Here is a 19,513-nt window from a genome sequence, read left to right as displayed (position 1 = left end):
TATTTAAAATAATACAATTTTATATTTTTAGTGTCTCTATCTACTTTTAAACTTAAACTTGACAAGGTCTGTATATATGGGAAGAGCTGTTAGAATTCTGTTTTTTATTCCTATTCCATCCTATTGTTGGTAAAATTGTACGAAGCTCCATGTTCTGGAATCCAGGGAAAGCCAGTACTAGAAATTTCAGATGACGACTTCATGTAATAATTGCAGTTGCTGCATTACTGCTACAAATATGCCTGTCTTTAGCTTTTTTAAAAAGTTTAGTAATTGCTCCTATGACTTCTTAAAAAGTACCCTACAATTCCTTCCCCCATCTCTTTAAATTTTACTTCCCTTCTCCCTTATTGCTAATTTCTGAATTTAACCTTTTCAAATATACCCAGTTTTCTCATTTTCTCATTTGTCTGAATTCCAACATTTTAAATACTTCTGAAGCTTTACTTTTTACTGACAGGTGCTCAGTTAAATGTACTAATAAAAAGAGGTAACAGTCATTTTTTGTTACTTGTACCCGTCTTTATTTTATTTAGATAGGTAAAAAGGTAAAGGTTCCCTTGCTCGAAAGCCAGTCGAATCTGACTCTAGGGTTGTGGTACTCATCTCAGTTTCAAAGCCAAAGAGCCAGCGCTGTCCGAAGACGTTTCCATGATCATGTGGCCGGCATGACTAAACACCAAGGTACACGGAACGCTGTCACCTTCCCACTGAAGTGGTACCTATTTATGTACTTGCAAGTTCTTGCTTTCGAACTGCTAGGTTGGCAGGAGCTGGAACTCGGGAGCTCATTCCGTCATGTGGCACCCTGGGTCTCGAACTGCCGAACTACTGACCTTCCACAGCCTGCAGCTCAGCATCTTAAGCACTTGAGCCACCGCAGCTCCTTTTTATTTAGATACTTAATTCCTAATTTTGTCCCCAGTGGGCACCCAATATAGCAGACATTGTATTCCTTTCCTCCATTTTATCCACACAACAACACTGTAAGGTAGGTTAGACTGAGAGTCTGAGTGGCCCTTGGTCACCCAGTGAGCTCCCGTGGCAGAGTGGGCATTCAAACCCAAGTTTCCAGATCCTAAATGGACTACAACAGTCCTCTGGCTCTTTGCGCAGCTATGGAAAAAAAGAGAAACTCTGGAATCTCCCTTGCCCCTTCAAACTTGGGGGGGGGGGAGAGATCTGGCAAAGGGGTTTGGTGGAATCACAGCATTGCAGCCTATATGAATCTTAGCTCTAGAGTTATTTCCCTTACAATGATGCCATGTGACAGTAGGGTGCCTTATCACAGAAATATCTGGTACTAGAATGAAACAGAGGCGAAATTAAAGGCAGTGCTTTAAGGCAGAGGTCTCCAACAAGGTGCCCGTGGGTGCTGTGGCACCAGCTGATCCCTTCCTGTGGGGCCTGCCTGCCAAGTGTTTTCAGAAAGTGGTTGGGGTCAAGTAGGACTATTGCCCAGCAAACCGGATTAGCCATTGCTTTGGCAGCAGCTGCCACCGCAGTGTTGGTTTTGTTCTCTCTCACACTGGGAAAAAGGAAGGATCTTGAATTTCTTCCCTGCATTGGGGCTTCGTGAGTGTGTACATTTTACAGCCATTTTGCAGTTGCATCCACCACCCTGTGTCAGAATTCTAAAGGTGCCCCACAGGCTCGAAAATGTTGGGGACCCCTGCTTTAAGGTAATAGATTTTAGCATCCTACTTCTGAATGAATAAGGTGCTTTTTAAAGCACCTAAGTGAAAGAAAGCTTTCATTTGCAAGACCCAGCCTCCTGCCTTTCAGGATGCATCAGACATTTGGTTCGTTGTTCTCAGGTTCAGAATGAAAACAATATGGTCCCCAGCCAATAATTACTCAGTGGTTTAGTTTAAAAAATCTTTATTTAAAATCAATCTAGGTAAGCAATTATCACCACTGACGTTAGTCATTAAGAACAGGTGAGCAAACATGATGTTCTTTCTCTACCAAAACTGAGTATAAGAATGAATTGAAATTCCGAAGGTTCTTACCCAAAGTTTTGCAGAAAAAAAGCAACAGATTCGTGGGCTCAGTATGTCATAGGATGTTACCAACTTGCATAGAGTGTCGTAGATCACACCCCTACTGCATTGCCTGACTTTTACCATCTAAGACATGATGTTCCTCTGAGCATGCCATGATACTTTCCAACTAAATACAAGTAGCCACTTGTGTACTTTTTTTCTGGACCTAAGACCATCTGTTCTTAATGCAGTTTATCAGTGAACAATACATCTGGTTCACTCCAACCCGCTATCACTGAGGGAATGAGAATAAAGCAATGATAAAAAACCAAAATAAATGCAGGGATGCTAATATTAAACAAGCAAACGTAGAGAGGTTAATATACGGACTGCACGGTATACGTGATTGACATTAAACTCCAATACATTAAACTTTCAGTCTGATATAGATAAAGGGCAGGACAATTTACATTGTATAAAAATATCAGAATTCTCCATTTTGGATCAAGCCAGGTCAACAACAGAAGCAACCACTGTTTTGCCCTGTTGAAGATGTAACAGAAGATGAAAAGAAGAATGAGGAAAAAGCAGAGACATAGACTAGTTCACACAAGAATACCTCTTCCTGGTAAATAAATGAGTGAACTCCTTAGCAAATTATTGTACAGGAAATGATGTGAGGAGATAAGGAAACTGCCCTATGAAAATGCTCACATACATGCAACTCACCACGCAATCCTACAATTATCAAGAACTTGTCCTGAGCCCAAGAGCTATCCCGGCTCTGGCCTACAGGTGACAGGCACTGCCTTTCTGAGTCTGCTTTCACACGTGGTTGGATATTGCACATTAGCAGTCTTCTGCAACTGGATTCTCCTGTGTGAAATGATTGCTCTACAGAGCACTGAAAGGGCATTGTCCAGCAATCTGTGAAAGCAAGAGAGAAAAGCACATGCAGAAGCCATTGCTAGATTCCCCCATGCTCACTTGGCTTCACCCTTGGAATTCTGTATGTCAGTGCCTTTCTACAAGTGAGTTGCTTGGATTTCTGTTTTGGAATGAGCCCAACGTATATTAGAACCACACGAGTAATTTCAGGCATGAAATATAATTCAAGGTAGAAAATAACTGCGACTCCAACCCATAAAGGACCAAAAAGGAGCATTCACTCATTCAAATTAAATATTTGTGCAATAAAAACCCCTTTTTTCAGTATGGGATAATAGATCCATAGGTCACCTAGGCCCTAACACTAAAAAAAAGATTTGTATTGACATGATTTAATGGGGGATATTAATCTGTTGATTTACTCAAAGGTATCTGTGTAACCAGAAGGTTATTTAAATGAACACGCATTGTGTAGGTACAAGCAATACAATATAGATTTGCAAGTTGTAGTTACAAGCAGGACAAAACGGAGTTGCTCCACCCATCATGTGTAGGATGCAGTTGTAGTTATGCTGGTAGAAGCCTTCTGTTGTACACTGTTGCAGAAGCTCTTGTGTAGGGCTAGAGTCCCCATGCTCACTTGGCTTCACCCTTGGAAATCTGTATGTCAGTGTCTTTCTACAAGTGGGTAGGTATACCCAGGTACTCATGCTATACTCTATTTCTAAATAGGGGATTAGCAGCATGGCTGCTAAGACGCTCTGAGGTCTGACCCAAAATAATAGCATTAACTTGGAACTGCAGAACTGCTTAGCAGACTCAGCTGTAATAAATATGGTTTATATATAAGATGCTAAAAGGTGCTTTGTTGTTTTAACAGAGGGGGGCAACTGTTCCTACAACCAATGCTCCCTCTAAGCTGTGGAGTCTTGTGAGCAAAAGTTCTACTTTGTGAACTACTGGCATTAAAGTTGTGAGCGAGCGATTTGGCTGCTGCATTAATTAGTGTGCTCTGGAGCTATCCTTCCTGAGTGAAGACAAAAATGTGTGAGCCGGAGGCTAAAAAATTGTGAGCTAGCTCACACTAACTCAGCTTGGAGGGAACACTGCCTACAACCAACTACTATCAGCTACTTGAGAGTCTGATGTGTTCACATTTTCTTTCAAATGTAAAATCAGAGTCGACACAGTTGAGTAAGGATCAAGTATTTTCAGAAGAGGTATTTCCACTCTCTTTTCCACAAAGACACGCTTCTGCAGCGTAAGAGCTAACATAGAGTCCAGGCCCAATGATGTGAGTGACAAATGCACTGAAAGGTCACCAGGGGTTGTGTCACAGAGGCTGTTCAAAAGTGAAATCATGTAATCCTCAAGTCCATCTGGAGAGTTATTCTGTCCTGCAGCCACTTCACCAGTAAGTTCAAAATTGTTACTGGTCTCTTCAGAGACAAGGTTATGCAAACGACTCCGGAGTGACCAATTGCGAGATAAAACATAACTAGCTAAAGTCTGAAAATTGAATTTTGCCACAGCTTGCTGGGGATTGTTCAGAATTAAAATTTTTTTAAGGTATTCATGAATTTCATTCACTTGCAGAACCTCTATACCTTTGGCTTGTAACATGCTTTGAGGATGGTGTTGACCTAGTAATGCATCCAGGTTTAAGGCACCCCAGTTAATGGACTGCCCAGAAAGGCCACTGTTCCTCCTATAGTGGCAGAAGAGATCTAGGAAGGAATTGGCAGCTGCATAATTTGACTGTGTCGCATTTCCAAGAAGGGATGAAAGAGATGAGTAACATACAAAATGGTCAAGTGTCTGCCCTAGAGTGGCCCAGTGAAGGTTGATTGCTCCTGCTACCTTTGGTTTTAAAACTTCCTCAAAGTCAGACATGGTCAGTTTGTCCAGATAGCCATCACGTAAAACCATGGCACTGTGGAATACTCCTTTGACTGGACAGTTTGGAAAAAATTTATTGATCGACTTGATAGCCTTCTCAACCTCAGAACTGAAAGCAACGTTGCATTGCAAGGTGACTATTTTGCAGCACTCACATTGATCCTGAAGATTATTTATTTCCTTTTGCATCTCAGCATCCGGGTTTGTGCACGAAAGGATTGCAATGTGACCCCCTCCATTCTGTGCCACAAATTTTACTGTTTCGAAGCCAAGGCCAGCGAGTCCCCCTGTGACTATGTAAACTACATTCTGCTTAAATAGCTTCCTATCTGTTGGAATATTTGTTACATCTGACATCTTAATGTCCTCCAGATCATCTTTAAGTACTGCAACTGAGACACTAACGCAGTTGAAATAGGATTTAGCAATATCTGCTATTTCAGACTTTCCGGCTTGCTGGAAAATGGAAAATGGGAGATGTTTTAATTGTTTCACATTCAATGATTTAAGCCACCAGTAGATATCCTTCTGGGATTGTATCAGAGATGCTTTTTGAAAAATATGGGTAAGATTAACAGTATGGATGTGGATATTTTCATGACCACTACCCATCAGATGCTGCAGACATTCCGGCTGTTGATTACCATGAACCAATACAACATCTCGAAGATGGAAAAGACAAGTTAGAGCCTCTTTAAAGATTTCATTGAGTGGAGGCAGAAAAATTAGGGCATTACACTGATTAACCCGTTGCCATAAACCAGTCATATAGTTTGTAGGTATTGTTTTCCATCCTGCTTCCTGGGCTGAAAAAGCAAGGACTTTGCACAAAACTGACTCCGGCTCAATGGAAATAATGCCTAAGATTTCACCATGTTTGGGCTTTGGCAGTGTTTGCTGAAAAACTACCCATGCTATCCAGAAGAATGACATACATGGAACGTTTTTAAAGCATGGAAATTTCTGGGTATTGAAACAAACTGTTTCCGGAATATTAGTGACTGAAGCTGCAGAAACTGGATAGCATGAAACGATATGATCTCCTACCTTGATCTTTTTCACTTCACCACCTACTGCCGTTACAGTTCCACTGAAGTCTAGCATTAATAGCTTATGTTTATGTGTTGCATGTGAATTCCAATATAAAGTTTTCCCAAAGTTACAGCTGGAAACGCTAACTGGAAAATAATCTTCTGAATGGATGCCGATTCTTCCAGTTTGAACTTCAACACTGTGGCTACCAAGAGAAGTATTCAATCTGGCGACTTTAGCTGACAGATTATTCGCTTTATATGGATGTGATGTATACAACAGGCACATTTCTGATTTCTGAAGGGGCTGGGAAGGTATATTGAATGCTGTGGCTTCAATCTGGGTGCGCCTAATTTCAGAACTATAAATTCTTCCTTCATTAATCCACACTTCTGGATAATGCTGTGCTTTATACTTTACCAGAACATCTGCTAAGGCTGAGATGTTGGCTGTGCTTGTAGAGCTAATATCAATAATCTGAAATGCGCTTTCAGGCGCTTCAATCATACATGTTCTAGCCAGCCCATACAGCCCAAAGCCAGGATTTATGTGATCTACCGTCCCTCCTGATGTCCTGTAGGTTATTACTGTGACTGAACAACTGGCCTTCTTTTCCCGTAACGCAGTAACTACTTGCCGAAACGCCTCACAGCACCTCACTAAATACTTTAGGACTTTATCTGGTAATGTTTCATTTAGTTTTTGGATTCCCCACATAAACAGAACATCATGGTAGCCCTGCAGCTCCAGGTTCATCCTATCTTGTCCATTCGGGTCTGCTCTCTTAGACACCATTCGTTTGTCCCAGTCCTGATACATTACAAACCTTGACTCACTATGTAAGTAATTCTTGAGTTGTTGTGCTATTCCAAATTTGTCAGCAAACACCACAACTCTTGGTGCTTTGGGTAGATTTTGTGATCTTTCGTCAGACGTTATTTCTTTCCACCTGTTTTCAAACAATAAATCACTCTCTTTCCTGGGAATTTCCTTGACAAAGGTGATCCGAACACATTTCAGTTCTGCCAAAACAAAGCCATAGTTATCTATGAAGCCCCCGCAAAACTCTACATAGTCTTCAGTGGATGAGCTTGTTTTCAAATACAGTATCATTTCCTCTTCCAAAGATCGAGCCATGGCAAGGCTGCTTATGCCAGAAGGAAAGCCTACTTTGTTCCTGCAAGTAACTGTGGCTAGAAGTCCTGCCAGTTGTAGAAAACAATCTAAGAGCATTGGATGGATGTAATAATCAGACATTTCTTCTGCTGTCTGTCTCTTCACTTTAACAGTTGTTATTGCTTCCTTCAGCTCTTCACAATAAAACACATCACTTAGCTGCTTGAAAGTAGGACCATAGTGGAATCCAAACTGTGACAATACTTCATAGACCTTGTCTTCACTAATAACAGATCTACACCTCTGAAAAATGTCTGGTAAGGAAATGCTCTTTTCTTCCATTGGTATTTCAGAAGTCTTTGTGACTTTTCCTGAGGCACAAACTATATTAGCTGATCCAGATAGTATTCTGAATTCTGACACTGTTTTTTGTGACTCTACTTTAATCTTCAAATCATGGGAATCTTCATTTAAAATGCACGGTGTGATAAATGTTATATTCATCTCACACAACCGTAAAGGTATTTTGGGTCGTGAGTTTGTCAGTACAGCTGCCAGCGCGAGTTCCATGAAAAAAGCCCCAGGGACTAAGGCCACACCATGGTGGTTATGCTCATACAAATATGGTGTGAGTGACTTAGAGACAGAACAGGTAAATTCTGTGTTGTCAAGGTTTGCCTTGTGAATTAAAGGATGGCTTGAGCTTGCAAACCGACTAGCTGCTTCTTGGTTAATGTTCAAAAGTGGCATGAAGTTCTTATGATCAAACTGATAATTAGGACATGGTGATGGTACATTTTGATAGCCTTCATAGAAGTGATGCCAATTCACATTCAATCCCAATTCAAAAATGTCTTTTATAAGCGTAAGAAGTGTCACATACTCTTTGTCTAATTGTAAGGCAGGGAAAACTTGAGTTTGTGTTCCTAGTGTTTCATTGATGTACTTGAGCAATGCTCCATGAGGACCTATTTCTACATACACAATATGTTCTTTGTCTTTCGCTGAAATTGTTATAGCTTGTGCAAACAGCACAGGGTCTCTAGCCTGTCTGGCCCAGTAGCTGCCAGTGACAAAATCACCATCTGATGCCGCTTTCCCTGTTACGGTGGAAATTAGATTAATTTCTGGCTTCCCTTTCTTTAATCCTGATAGACTTTGGACCAACTCTTGCAGTACTGGCTCCATCATGTAGCTGTGATATGCAAGTGGTATATTTAGAACTTGAACGAATACATCTCTTTCATCAAAGCATCTGGATAGATCTTTCTGAACAGCATTGATAGAATCTGCATCTCCAGACAAGATACAAGACTGAGGGCTGTTAAAGGCTGCAATGCAAACCTTCCCAGAGTACGCGCCAATGGCTTCCGACACCTCTCGAACGGGGATGTTTCCAACAACCAGAATTCTCCCTCCCATGACCTTTGCCTGTAACCTGCTCCTGTGATAGATGACTTTGACAGCATCTTCCAGGGAAATGAAGCCAGCACAATGGGCAGCAGCGACCTCGCCAACCGAGTGGCCAATAACAGCAATCGGCTTCACTCCCCAGTGCTGCAGGAGAGTGGCCAAGGCCACCTGCAGGATGAAGAGTAAGGGCTGGGCTATTTCGGGCCTCGACAAATTCTTATGCCCACTTTCAGTCAATTCCAGCATCCCAGTGGGAGACAGCTGCTGGAATAATTGTTTAATTTCAAGACACTTCTCTCTAAATATTGGCTCAGTTCTCAGCAGGATTTTACATATCCCTGGGAAATTCAGGCCATTACCAGAGAAGACAAAAATCAGCTGTGGGGCCTTCTTGGATGGGACTGTTTCCTTTTTGGCTGCAGATAGAAGTTGCTGCTCTAAGTCCTGCAGAGAAGACACTACAAATGCTTTTCTGTATTTGAACTTTAGGTGGCTTCTTCTGCATGCAGATGTATAAGCCAGATTTGGAAGCATTACTGACTCACTTGTGTTCACACGTCTAGCCGTGTCTTCCAGTGCCAGTTTGAGAGAGTGCCCTGAGGCCGCAGAAAGGACAAACAGTTCAACAGGCCTTTTCATTGGGGGAAGAATCTGGCTTTGTTTAACCTGTCTGACAACAACATGGGCATTGGTGCCCCCAAATCCAAAACAGTTGACCCCAGCCACCCTGCCCAATTCACTAGACTCCTCCCACTTCTCCACACGGGTTGGAATGGAGAGGTTTAATTTCTGTGTATCGATGCTGCTGGTGCTCTCAGAAAAGTGCAAGGAGGGGGCGATCCTTCCATGGTGCATCATGAGAAGAACCTTGATTAAGCCTGCAGCCCCGGCAGCCGACTCTGTGTGCCCAATGTTCCCTTTAACGGAGCCCATCTTGAGGGCAGGCAGGTCGGGAGGCCTCTTTTTACCAAGGACGTTGCCTATACTCTCGGCCTCAGTGGGATCTCCGGCAGGGGTTCCTGTGCCATGGGCCTCAATATACTGCAGCATGGAAGGATCAATATGAGATGCATAAATGCTGCGCAGCAAGTTTTCCTGTTCCTGTTGGGATGGTCTGGTGATTGGAGTGACTGATCTTCCATTCTGGCTGACGGCACTGATGCTGATAACTCCCCATATTTTGTTGAAATCTTCTTTTGCCTGTTCATGTGGAAGGGATTACAAGGATTATCTATTATTTTCAAGATAAAATAACTATTGCATTAATTAAATCTATTGTTATTAATGATTATCTACCAGTTGAATTTTTTTTGAAATCTTACTCCTTTTCCAGAATAGAATCACCTCCTTCCCTTATTCTCTGTGCTTTCTGTGTCATGTTTTCCCCAAACATATGGTTAGCCTGTGAGACATCTACCCAAACCCCCTCCGCATAGTCCCACCATCAGCTCTATTTCCATGTACAGCCTCCTGGTGCTCTTTCTTTTTCTCAGATCACAACATTAATTATTAACATTTTCTACAGTGTAAAAAAGCCTATGCCAGTGAAGGCTATGCATCCCGAAGGAAACTTTGCTGTTAGATTCAAATGCTGTTCTTGTGTCTTTTAATCTGCTTACTGGTTGACTGATATTATCATATTTGTAATCTGATTATTGATTGGCTGTAATCCGCTTTGAGTCCCAGTGAGAAAGGTGGACTACAAATTATGATGATGATCTGAATTCAGAATGGGCTCCCCTAAGGGCCAAAATATACAATACGTGTCTTCACTGGATAACTCTAGGTTTCCTAAACCCAACTTCTTTCCCCTGAAGTCAAATATCATATGCAAGAGTGACATTTCAAAGATCAGAGGGAGCCTTTTTTGGATTGAACTCCTGCTGGGGAGAGTTAGGAGAGACTCAAGTAGGGTTGCCAATCTCCAGGTTTGGCTGGAGATCTCCTGCAATTACAACTAATCGCCAGATAACAGAGATCGGTTCCCTGGGAGAGGAGTAGGAGGAGTAGGAGTAGGGGATTGGATTTATACCCCGCCCTTCACTCGGAGTCTCAGAGTGGCTTACAAACTCCTTTCCCTTCCCCTCCCCACAACAGACACCCTGTGAGGTAGGTGGGGCTGAGAGAGCTCTGACAGGAAGTGTTCTTTCAAGAATAGCCCAAGGTCATCCAGCCAGGTGCAAGTGGAGGAGTGGGGAATCAAACCCGGTTCTCCCAGATTAGAGTCTGCACATTTAACCACTACCCCAAAATGGCTGGTGTGGAGGGTAGACTCTGTGCCATTATGGACCCTCCCTTCCCCTACCCTTCCCTCCCCAGGCTCTATTTCCAAATCTCCAGGGATTTCCAAGACAGGAGCTGGCAACCCTAGGCTCCTGCCCTCCCCCAAAGCCATTTCGTCCAAGTAGCAGTTCAAGCTGAAAAGACTCCTTCTGATCTGTAAAATGACACTCGTGCAGCTGAGGTGCGACTGCAGGGAGAACAACTTGGGTTTAGAAAGTCAGGGTCATCTTACAAACAAACATATTATGTATTTGGCTCCCAGAGACCTACTATAGGTTTGAGTCAGATCAGGCCAAACGTAGTCCATTTTAAAGTTGTCACAGTTTGGATTCCACTATGGTCTGTATGATCATTGGGAATTCTATCAGTCACATTTTGCAGATAACATAAAGTCCAGTCCTAGCTGGCCCACAGGCACAAGCCTTGGGTATCTTTTAGCCTGCGGCTTGCAGGCTGTGGCCCTCTGTGAGTTGTGCTGGCAAAACCTGTACCAGCCCTGGACATCCTCGTGATGTATTTTCTAAAAATGTTTATGTGTGTTTTTATTTTAAGACAAGTTGAGTCCCCAATGTGGAAGAAAACTGGGATTAAAAATATTTCAGTGATTACTCTCCTGGGTATTTAAGTCCTTTGAAGGAACCAAGAACACTGAGAAAATGTATTCCATCAGGATCCTGGCATCCATGGCACTGCTGAGTCCCCAGATACCCTATGAATCATTGTTAGTCCCTTGTGAAAAACTTGTGTAACTGTAAATCGCTCAGAGCCAGCAGCTCTGCAGGATGAGCGATCAATAAATCGAAAGTTATTATTATTATTATTATTAGATCCTGTGGAATTATAGTTACCAAGGCCTTCTTGGTCCTTATTAAACTATATTTCCCAGCAGGAAAGGCCAAGAGGCCGCAGTGGCAGTGGGCATGCCTGATGTTAGGTCTGGAGCTGAACTACCTACAGGCTGAGCACAAACTTCAGGCAGATTTAGGATCAACTGGTAATTAGCCCAGAAGTTCCAAACCGAGGAAGTTTGAGCATCGCAGTTCTAAACTTCAGGGGTTGGTATTGACATGTAAGAAGAACTGGTAAGGATTATGTGGCAAACGTTCCACATAAAAATGTTATTTTCGATGCTACACACGTCCTACCTTTGCCAGTGGCTTTAACAAAAGAACACCACAACCTTCTCCTCTTCCGTAGCCATCGGCCTTTCTAGAAAAGGGTTTGCTGATTCCATCAGGAGAAATCATCTTTGCTTTACTCAGTGATACGAATATCCGTGGATCTATGATACAGTTCACTCCTCCACACAGAGCAGCTTCACAGTCTCCTGTAGCAAGATACATTCAAGCACATTTAGAGGTTAAAAATATGGAAGTGACAGAATGGTGTTCCTGTTACATGGCTCCCAGGAACAGATAAGACGGAATAACAACAAGGTGCAAGGTCGAGAGTTTCTTTAGCTCTTGTGGCTGCCTAGGTGTTTTGCTATGAGCTTTGTCAGGGGATCTTCTCCAGAGATTTCACAGCTCCCACCTTGAACTGTTCATGCCCCATCCCCATATCCCACTCTAAAACTTTAAGGCAGAAGCCCACTAGGAAATTTCCCTGTCATTTAAATGCCAGTTCATTCCTGATTTTCAGCCAGCGGTGGCGTCGCTGAAATAGGTGGCTTTTAAAAAGGATTAGACATATATATGAAGGACAGGTCTATCAATTACTATTACCTATGATAGCTAATCCTGCCAACCTAGCAGTTCGAAAGCAAGAAATTGCAAGTAGATAAATAGGTACCACTTCAGTGGGAAGGTAACAGCTTTCCGTGCACCTTGGTGTTTAGTCATGCCGGCCACATGACCACGGAAATGTCTTTGGACAGCGCTGGCTCTTCGGCTTTGAAACGGAGATGAGCACCGCAACCCTAGAGTCGGATTCGACTGGCTTTCGAGCAAGGGAACCTTTACCTTTACCTATGACAGCTAAATGGACCGTCTAAGTTCAGAAGCAATATATCTTTGAAAACCTGATCCTGAGAGGTAAGTGGAGAAGATCTGATGCTTTCATATCCTGCTTCTGCGCTTCCCAGAAGTATCTGACTGTCCACTGTAGGTAACAAGAGGCTGGACTTGATCTACCATTGTTCTGATTCGGAAGAGTTCTCAATCAAAACATTAATGCAGTGTTTGGTAGCAGTTGGAAAAGCAGCAGGAAAGGCAAAATCCATGCTAAGAATTATTAGGAAAGGAGCTGAAAATAAACGGTAGCAATTTTCCCACTTAAGTGGTCCAATTATTCAATGTATGTTCCAATGAGGAACATTAACTGCTCGTTCTTCTAGAAAGATCCGTTAAGAGTAAATTATAAATACAATCTGGAAGAGTGTGTTGTCCATGTACTGATCTACATTGGCCCCGTTCACACGAGGCGATTTGGCCCGGGAGCGGGACAGTTCGGGGGCGGGTCAAACCGGCGCGATCACACCACAACATCTGTAAAGCGCCGTGATACCGTCCCCGAACTGGCCCTTTCCCGGGAAAAAGCGCCTCAAACTGAACCACCTACCTCGGTGGTTCAAACGGATGAGGCGCCTCTTCCCGGGCATCTGATCGCCGGCGCTCCCTTGCGCCGGCTCAAGCCCGGGCCGGAGCCGAACTGCGCATGCTCCGACATGCGCAGATCGGCCGGCTCCCGGTTAGAGCCGTCTTTTCTCTCCGGCGTTTGATCGCGCCGGGGAGAAAAGGCGGCTCGGCCCGGGGATCCGTGGGATCCCGCCGAGCCGTATCAACGTTGGTGCGGCTTTTAAAAGCCGCGCTTTAAAGGGCTTTTCCCCTGCCGTGTGGCAGGGGCCATTGACAAGCATCAAACCTTCAGATGTGCACAAACAGTGTTCACATTACAGTACGTTCACAATCTATTAATTTAAATTCCAGTACCTTGTCTAATGGCTTTGCAGGCAAAATGCAAAGCATATAGGAATGATGAACAAGCAGTATCCATAGCAAGTGATGGGCCAAGCAGATTAAAAGTATATGAAATCCGATTAGCCGCTATGCTCATCGCTGTCCCAGTGCCATCAAAATGGTTAATTTTGGCAACAGCTCTTCTACTTATAGACTCAAAGTCTCGATTCATTAGACCTGCAAATACAGAAAAACCGATTTTAAGATCAGCATGAAAGTTGGACAGGCAAACACTCGAATTCTCTGCTTCTTTAACCCGCTCTTTGTCCAAGGGAGGTCAAACTCTTATTCCCTCAGTAGTCCATGAGGTAGATTAGCTCGAGAAAGTATAATTGGCCCAAGACTGTAAAATGAGTTTAAGGCTAGCTGTGGCTTTCAACCTGGACCTCCTAGGACAATCTGGCATGACCAGTGAAATCTTCAGTAGCATTATATCCTAGATTTAGGGTTGCACTAGACATCTGCTACTCAACATAAAGCTCTCTTTTAAAGACAGGGTGCCTTTTGCATAGCCAGACTAATAATCTATTTAAGTATGGACTGAGAACAACTGTCTAAACAGAGCCACCGGGAGTCATCATGGGTGTCCAGATAAAGCATTTCTCAGGGCCCCCATGGAATCAGTCAGGACCAACCCCAATCTGCTATTAAAATATATCATACAGTTTGCTGTTAGTATGAACCCACAAGGACTCGGAGTAGAGGGGAAATCCATTGCACCCACCACCTGCTGGCTCCTTCCCTCTCCCCTCATATCTTCCCATTACCACTTGCTCCGTTACCCCCCATCTCCATCCATCGCCCCACTGCCACACTATCTGTTTGCCTTTTCCTTCCTATCTCCCTGATGCTACCTGCTCTATTTCCCCCTCCCCTCCCCCTCCCTCCCACTAATTCAATCTCCCCCATCTCCCCACAGCTGCTTGCTCTGTTTTCCATTCCTCTCTTCCTTGTTGCCCACAACTAGGCCTGTTTCACAGGTGCATGAGGGTACAGTGTCCTCTCCATTCTGCAACACTCTATCCAGCAAGGCAGAGACCTTGATATTGTATGAGGTTGCCTTGACAAGCCCAAACAGTGCTCTGGATTTCTCAGGAACCTTAGTTCTTTAACATTTTTTGCAGGGGTCATTTCGTAGAAAAAGAGGTGCAGGAGCTCATTAGCATAACTTATTAGCATAACTTATTTGCATATATCACACCCCCTGACATCACCAGAAGTGTGTCAGAAAGCAACACCCACTGCTCAGGCTCCACTGGACTGTTTTGGATTGCTAGCTATTGGGGGGGGGGAATGCACAGATCTGTCCTCACAGAGGAGGGAGAGCTTGTACCTGAAGGCGGGCCGGGGGGGGGCTCTGCAACTTACCTGGCTGCTTCTTGCTCCTTGTGGCCTGGCTGAAGGCTGCTTGGAGCATGGGCGGGGCTTGTTGCCTGTGCCCACCCCCTGAGCTCCTTACTGCCGGAGCTCCGCTCCTGTGCGCTCCTGCAGGAAATGACCCCTGATTTTTTGTGATCCTCCGATTTTATTTTTTATTCAATGTCAGATTTTTCTGCAAACCAGAGGGTTCTCCCAGTTCATACAATCCTAAACTATAGGCAGCACAGGATCCATTCTGTGGGGCTTTTTATCTGTAAGAGGGCCATTCTTGGCTATTAGATACAAGGACACCCTATTGTCAGACTCAGGCATTGGGCTGGAGTCCAGGGCTGTCTCCCTCTCCAGGGTTCCTTTAGTAGGGTTTGCCCTGGGGGAATCATCTCAGAGCATGAAGGTTTTTTTTAACAGCACCCTCACCTGCCCCTGCCAGGTCCAGAAGTGACTACATGTCCCCAGAAGTGACATCATGTCATGCACAACAACAGCAGTTTTTTTCCTCCCGCCACCCAAAGAAGTGGCAGCAGGAAGTGCAGGTTGTAAGTGGGAGGTCTCCCACCATAGCAGGAGACCTGGCAACTCTCGGATCATGCGACCTGCATGGACAAAAACCAAGTCAGATGAGAAGTATACGGAGGAGAAATCCATGAAATTGAGTGTAAAAGCTGGTTGAAACTAACCCTTTGTTTGTGACCACTGCTAAGAGGACAGGAATATAAACCATGCTGAGACTACTTTCACATTAATTTGCTGTTCTCAGGCCAGTTTTCTACCTCAAACTATTTCCTCACCCACAAAAACTCCAGTTTTGGTGCCACTGATGTCTTCAGGAGTGACTCCGGCATCTTCCAGTGCTCTGTAGGTGCATTCCAGGAGCAGCTTTTGCTGAGGGTCCATATGCTCCGCTTCTTCATTGCTAATGCCAAACAGCTTGTTGTCAAAGGCATTAAATCTTTTAAAAAATTAAAAAGTGGGGCATGATATAATATTCAAACCTGCACATTAAACTGGAGCTTATTCCTATATGCTGTAAATCGGGTTGCCAACAGGCCTGGCAAAAGGGTCCTGCACGTTTAGTAGAGGCTTAATGTGCACAAATAGGCAGTTGGAGCTTTTCATGGAATGGAGGTGAATAACTTCACCTGGCAAATAACATCCCATTAAGCCTGTATTAAAGGGACAGGACCTTTTCTCCAGGCCTGTTAGCAACCTCAGCTGTTACACTAGCAAACAGGGCTGGCGTCAGCACACCATGAGGTGGTGCTGCCGCCACAACCTGTGGTTTCTGGCAGGGTCCACTGCTAAAGAGCCACCCCCCCACACACACACACATACAGGGCCGGGAAGGACATGCTGGTGGTGTATAACAGCAGCGGTTTCACCATCTGCACACACCACCCAGCACCACTGGGGAAAGGATATATGGGGGGAAGGCTTATGAGTGGGCAAGGGAAGGACACAGACTGGTGGGGCTATGGGTGTGCTGGAAGGAAGGCATGAGTGGGGGGTCTTAGTCGTGGACAGAGGGGTTGAAGGGCTCCCTGGACAGGACCTCCCAAAACCTGAAAATAGCCCTGCTAGCAAATACAGTCATGCACATTGTTCTGTGGCAAAGAATTGTGCTGAAATACCCTGCCCTAAATCTTGTGTCTTCTCAGGCTCAAAACACATATAATGTGGAAGTGTGTACAAGCCACCAATCTATATATCCCTATAGATCTTCTTGGTAATATATACTGTGAAAAAAACACATATGATTTAAAGTGAGTAGAATGGGGGGCACTAACATTATGGTGTTACATCACTTCCCTCCCCCAAGTATCTGCTTGTTTTGCTATAATGTGTTTGATCTGGTCTACCCATGATGCAGCACAATGTGGTTATGAGGCAGCAGGACGGGATGCACCATTTCCAACTGCAGGTGGGAGAGTCACATTTTTAATGCTCCCCCAAGAAGAAGATCCCTGGAGATTTTAAAATTACATAATGCAGAAAGGCTCTCATGTAGCCCTTCTCATGCTGTGCTAGCCTTCCACTTACGGAGGACTGTTTATGTATGAGAACACTGAAAACAGTTAGCTCCCTCACCCATGGTTTAAAAGTGGTGTAGTCCATTCTACCACCTCAGCATGCATTTTTGCTCCCTTGGCCAAATGTGTGGACCGGGCTTTCCTGGGGGCCTGAGGAGAAGGAAGGATAAAACGAGACAACTGCCAAAGCAGTCGTCACATCCTGCCTCTTTGTAAAAATGACATGTTATTGGGCAGATGTGAGGGGAGCTGTGGAATCAGAGGCATACTTTGTGTGTCCCTGTCAGGTGCAGCTTTGGCCTCCGTTCTGCCTCAGCACCCCCTCAGATGGTGTGGAGATTTATTCTGTGTAACTCATCACTGTGATTGCGCGTCAGTTTTAAGAGACTTTTGAGGCTCATAAATTGGGAAATTAATCAGTCAGTTCAGAGGGAAAGTAACCCCACCCCCAACCTGAAAGTTTAGAGAACCGGAATGATGTATTAGGCATTTGACTTACTCATCCAGAAGAGCAGCACGGCTCGTGCGTGTTTTACCTGCTTTGCTGCCATCTGCATCATACCACTCTCTAATGTCAAATCTTTCTGGAGGTATTTCTGTAGTGCAGTTTCTGCCATTCTCCAGAACTTCCCAGAAACTGTCAATTCCTTCACCTGTTGCATCAAGATTTTTTTTTAAGTTAAAGATTTAAACTTCTTTACTTGTCTTTATTTACAAAAGGTCTCACTTCAGGATCTCTTCTTCAATCCATATATAATCTTCATGAGAAGGCTTAATTTTTTGAATGTAGCCCAAATTAAAGTGGATAGATCCAATGAAATTTGAGTTTATTTTTAAAAGTCTGTTTTTGCATAAGTGTAGTTTTGGTTCACGATACTATTAGCCCATTTCACATCTGATAATTTGCAAGCCTCACATACATCTCCACTCTCTAAGAATGAGAAAAGATATGAAAGTCCTCATGGCAGACCTGAAGACTTTGCAATATGTAGCTTGGAGAGTACTCTACTAAAAATAGCTACTATAGATAGAGCGACAAAGTGAAAGTAGATTATCTATCTGCCTGCACACCCGTCTCTCTCTTTAAAGAATAAAATAAAATAAAGTGAGAAATAAACAAACAAATAAAAGAGAAACAGTGAGAAAAATCCCCTCGGTTTCTTCACTTTTTCTACTCCACTATGCTAAAATCAGAGAAGTCCCAACCTGTGTACTCTTTAATGTCTAAGGGATTAATTCAAAATATCACAGAACATCACATATCCATTCTGATATCAAGTATCAGATGCAACTCTTAAAGCCTTCTAAGAAGATCTTACAAACACCTCTCAGCAACTACAGCTGAGTTTTTTTAAAAAAAACTTGAAATCACAACAAGTGAATTGTGCAGTTCTTTCTGAAGGAACCCTGCTGAATAACCAACAAAATAGTAAAAGCAATACCTTATATATTTATATATTATTTCTTATATATTTATATATTATATACTTGTTAAAATAGACAACATTTGAAGGAAGCCATGTTGGTACACATAACAATTTTTTAAAATAATGTCATATCGTTTATTAGGGTTAATCAAAATACCACAGTGAGCAAGCTTTTGAGTACTCCAGAACTGTTCATTAGGCTAAATGTTCAATATCAAATAAGAGCAGGGCGGGGGAGAGAAAGGGGAATGTATTTCAGATAATAATGGAGCAGCTACACCTTGTCTGCACCTTGTAGATTCTTAAAATGCATTTATATCTGTTAATGTTTTATATTTTACACTCTGGCTGAGTTTTTAATGCTTGTATTTTTATGTTTTTATTGTCTTTTGATTTGTAAAAGCAAGCTTAGGAAGACTTATTTATTTTATTTTATTTATTTATTTATTTTATTAGATTTATATACCGCCCTCCCCAGATGGGCTCAGGGCCGTATCCAACAGTTAAATAATACAATTAGAACAATATTAAAATAACAATTTACACATAAAATATCATAAAATACCGTGCTTCCTGGAGACATAGCATAAAATCCTAACTACTAAGTAATCCTCTTCCCCTTTTTGTACTGAACATTCACTTGCTCACTGTTTGGTAAGATTTTGGTTGTGTCTAATGAAAGGAGATATATGACTTTTAGCTCTGGAATTATTGGGCTGAATCAGGAACTAAATTTCCAGTTACCATCCCACTAAAATGCTGTTCCTGGCAGATAGCAGAACTCATTGCTTATATTATTCTAGGTGCAATATTTTTGCGTATTACAGACTTACCTCCTGGAAAGTTGCATCCTATCCCCACAACAGCAATGTCATCTTCGGCTGCCATCTTTATTGGAATTTCCTATTTCTGTCTGTCACTGATCAGTACAGTCAACCTATTGAAGGTGAAGAGTATAAAATAAAATGGTATGGTGAGTGGAGAACTGTGCATGCTATTCTGAGTTCCTTGGAGAAGTGGATGGCTACACATATACTAGAGAGAGGGAGAGAGAGAAAAAGAGAGAGAGAGAGAGAGAGAGGGTTGTGTGGGCAGATAGATAATCT

The 19,513-nt window shown here is 43.1% G+C and overlaps 1 protein-coding gene across 1 annotated transcript; it reads right to left on the bottom strand.

Moving 5' to 3' along the window:
• Window positions 1-3,928: 3,928 nt before the first annotated feature.
• Window positions 3,929-19,295, bottom strand: LOC107117719 (phthiocerol/phenolphthiocerol synthesis polyketide synthase type I PpsD-like). Its single transcript, XM_015419879.1, has 6 exons — window positions 19,241-19,295; window positions 17,480-17,633; window positions 15,742-15,902; window positions 13,547-13,750; window positions 11,762-11,943; window positions 3,929-9,533 (listed from the first exon to the last, which is right to left on the bottom strand). The coding sequence occupies exons 1-6, from the start codon at window positions 19,293-19,295 to the stop codon at window positions 3,984-3,986; spliced, it is 6,306 nt and encodes a 2,101-aa protein (XP_015275365.1). The 3' UTR covers window positions 3,929-3,983.
• Window positions 19,296-19,513: the final 218 nt, after the last annotated feature.

This window comes from Gekko japonicus, unplaced genomic scaffold (genome assembly GCF_001447785.1).
Source record: "Gekko japonicus isolate JY-2015 unplaced genomic scaffold, Gekko_japonicus_V1.1 scaffold3141, whole genome shotgun sequence".
Lineage (NCBI taxonomy): Eukaryota > Metazoa > Chordata > Lepidosauria > Squamata > Gekkonidae > Gekko > Gekko japonicus.
This window is presented reverse-complemented; position numbering and strand designations above follow the sequence as displayed.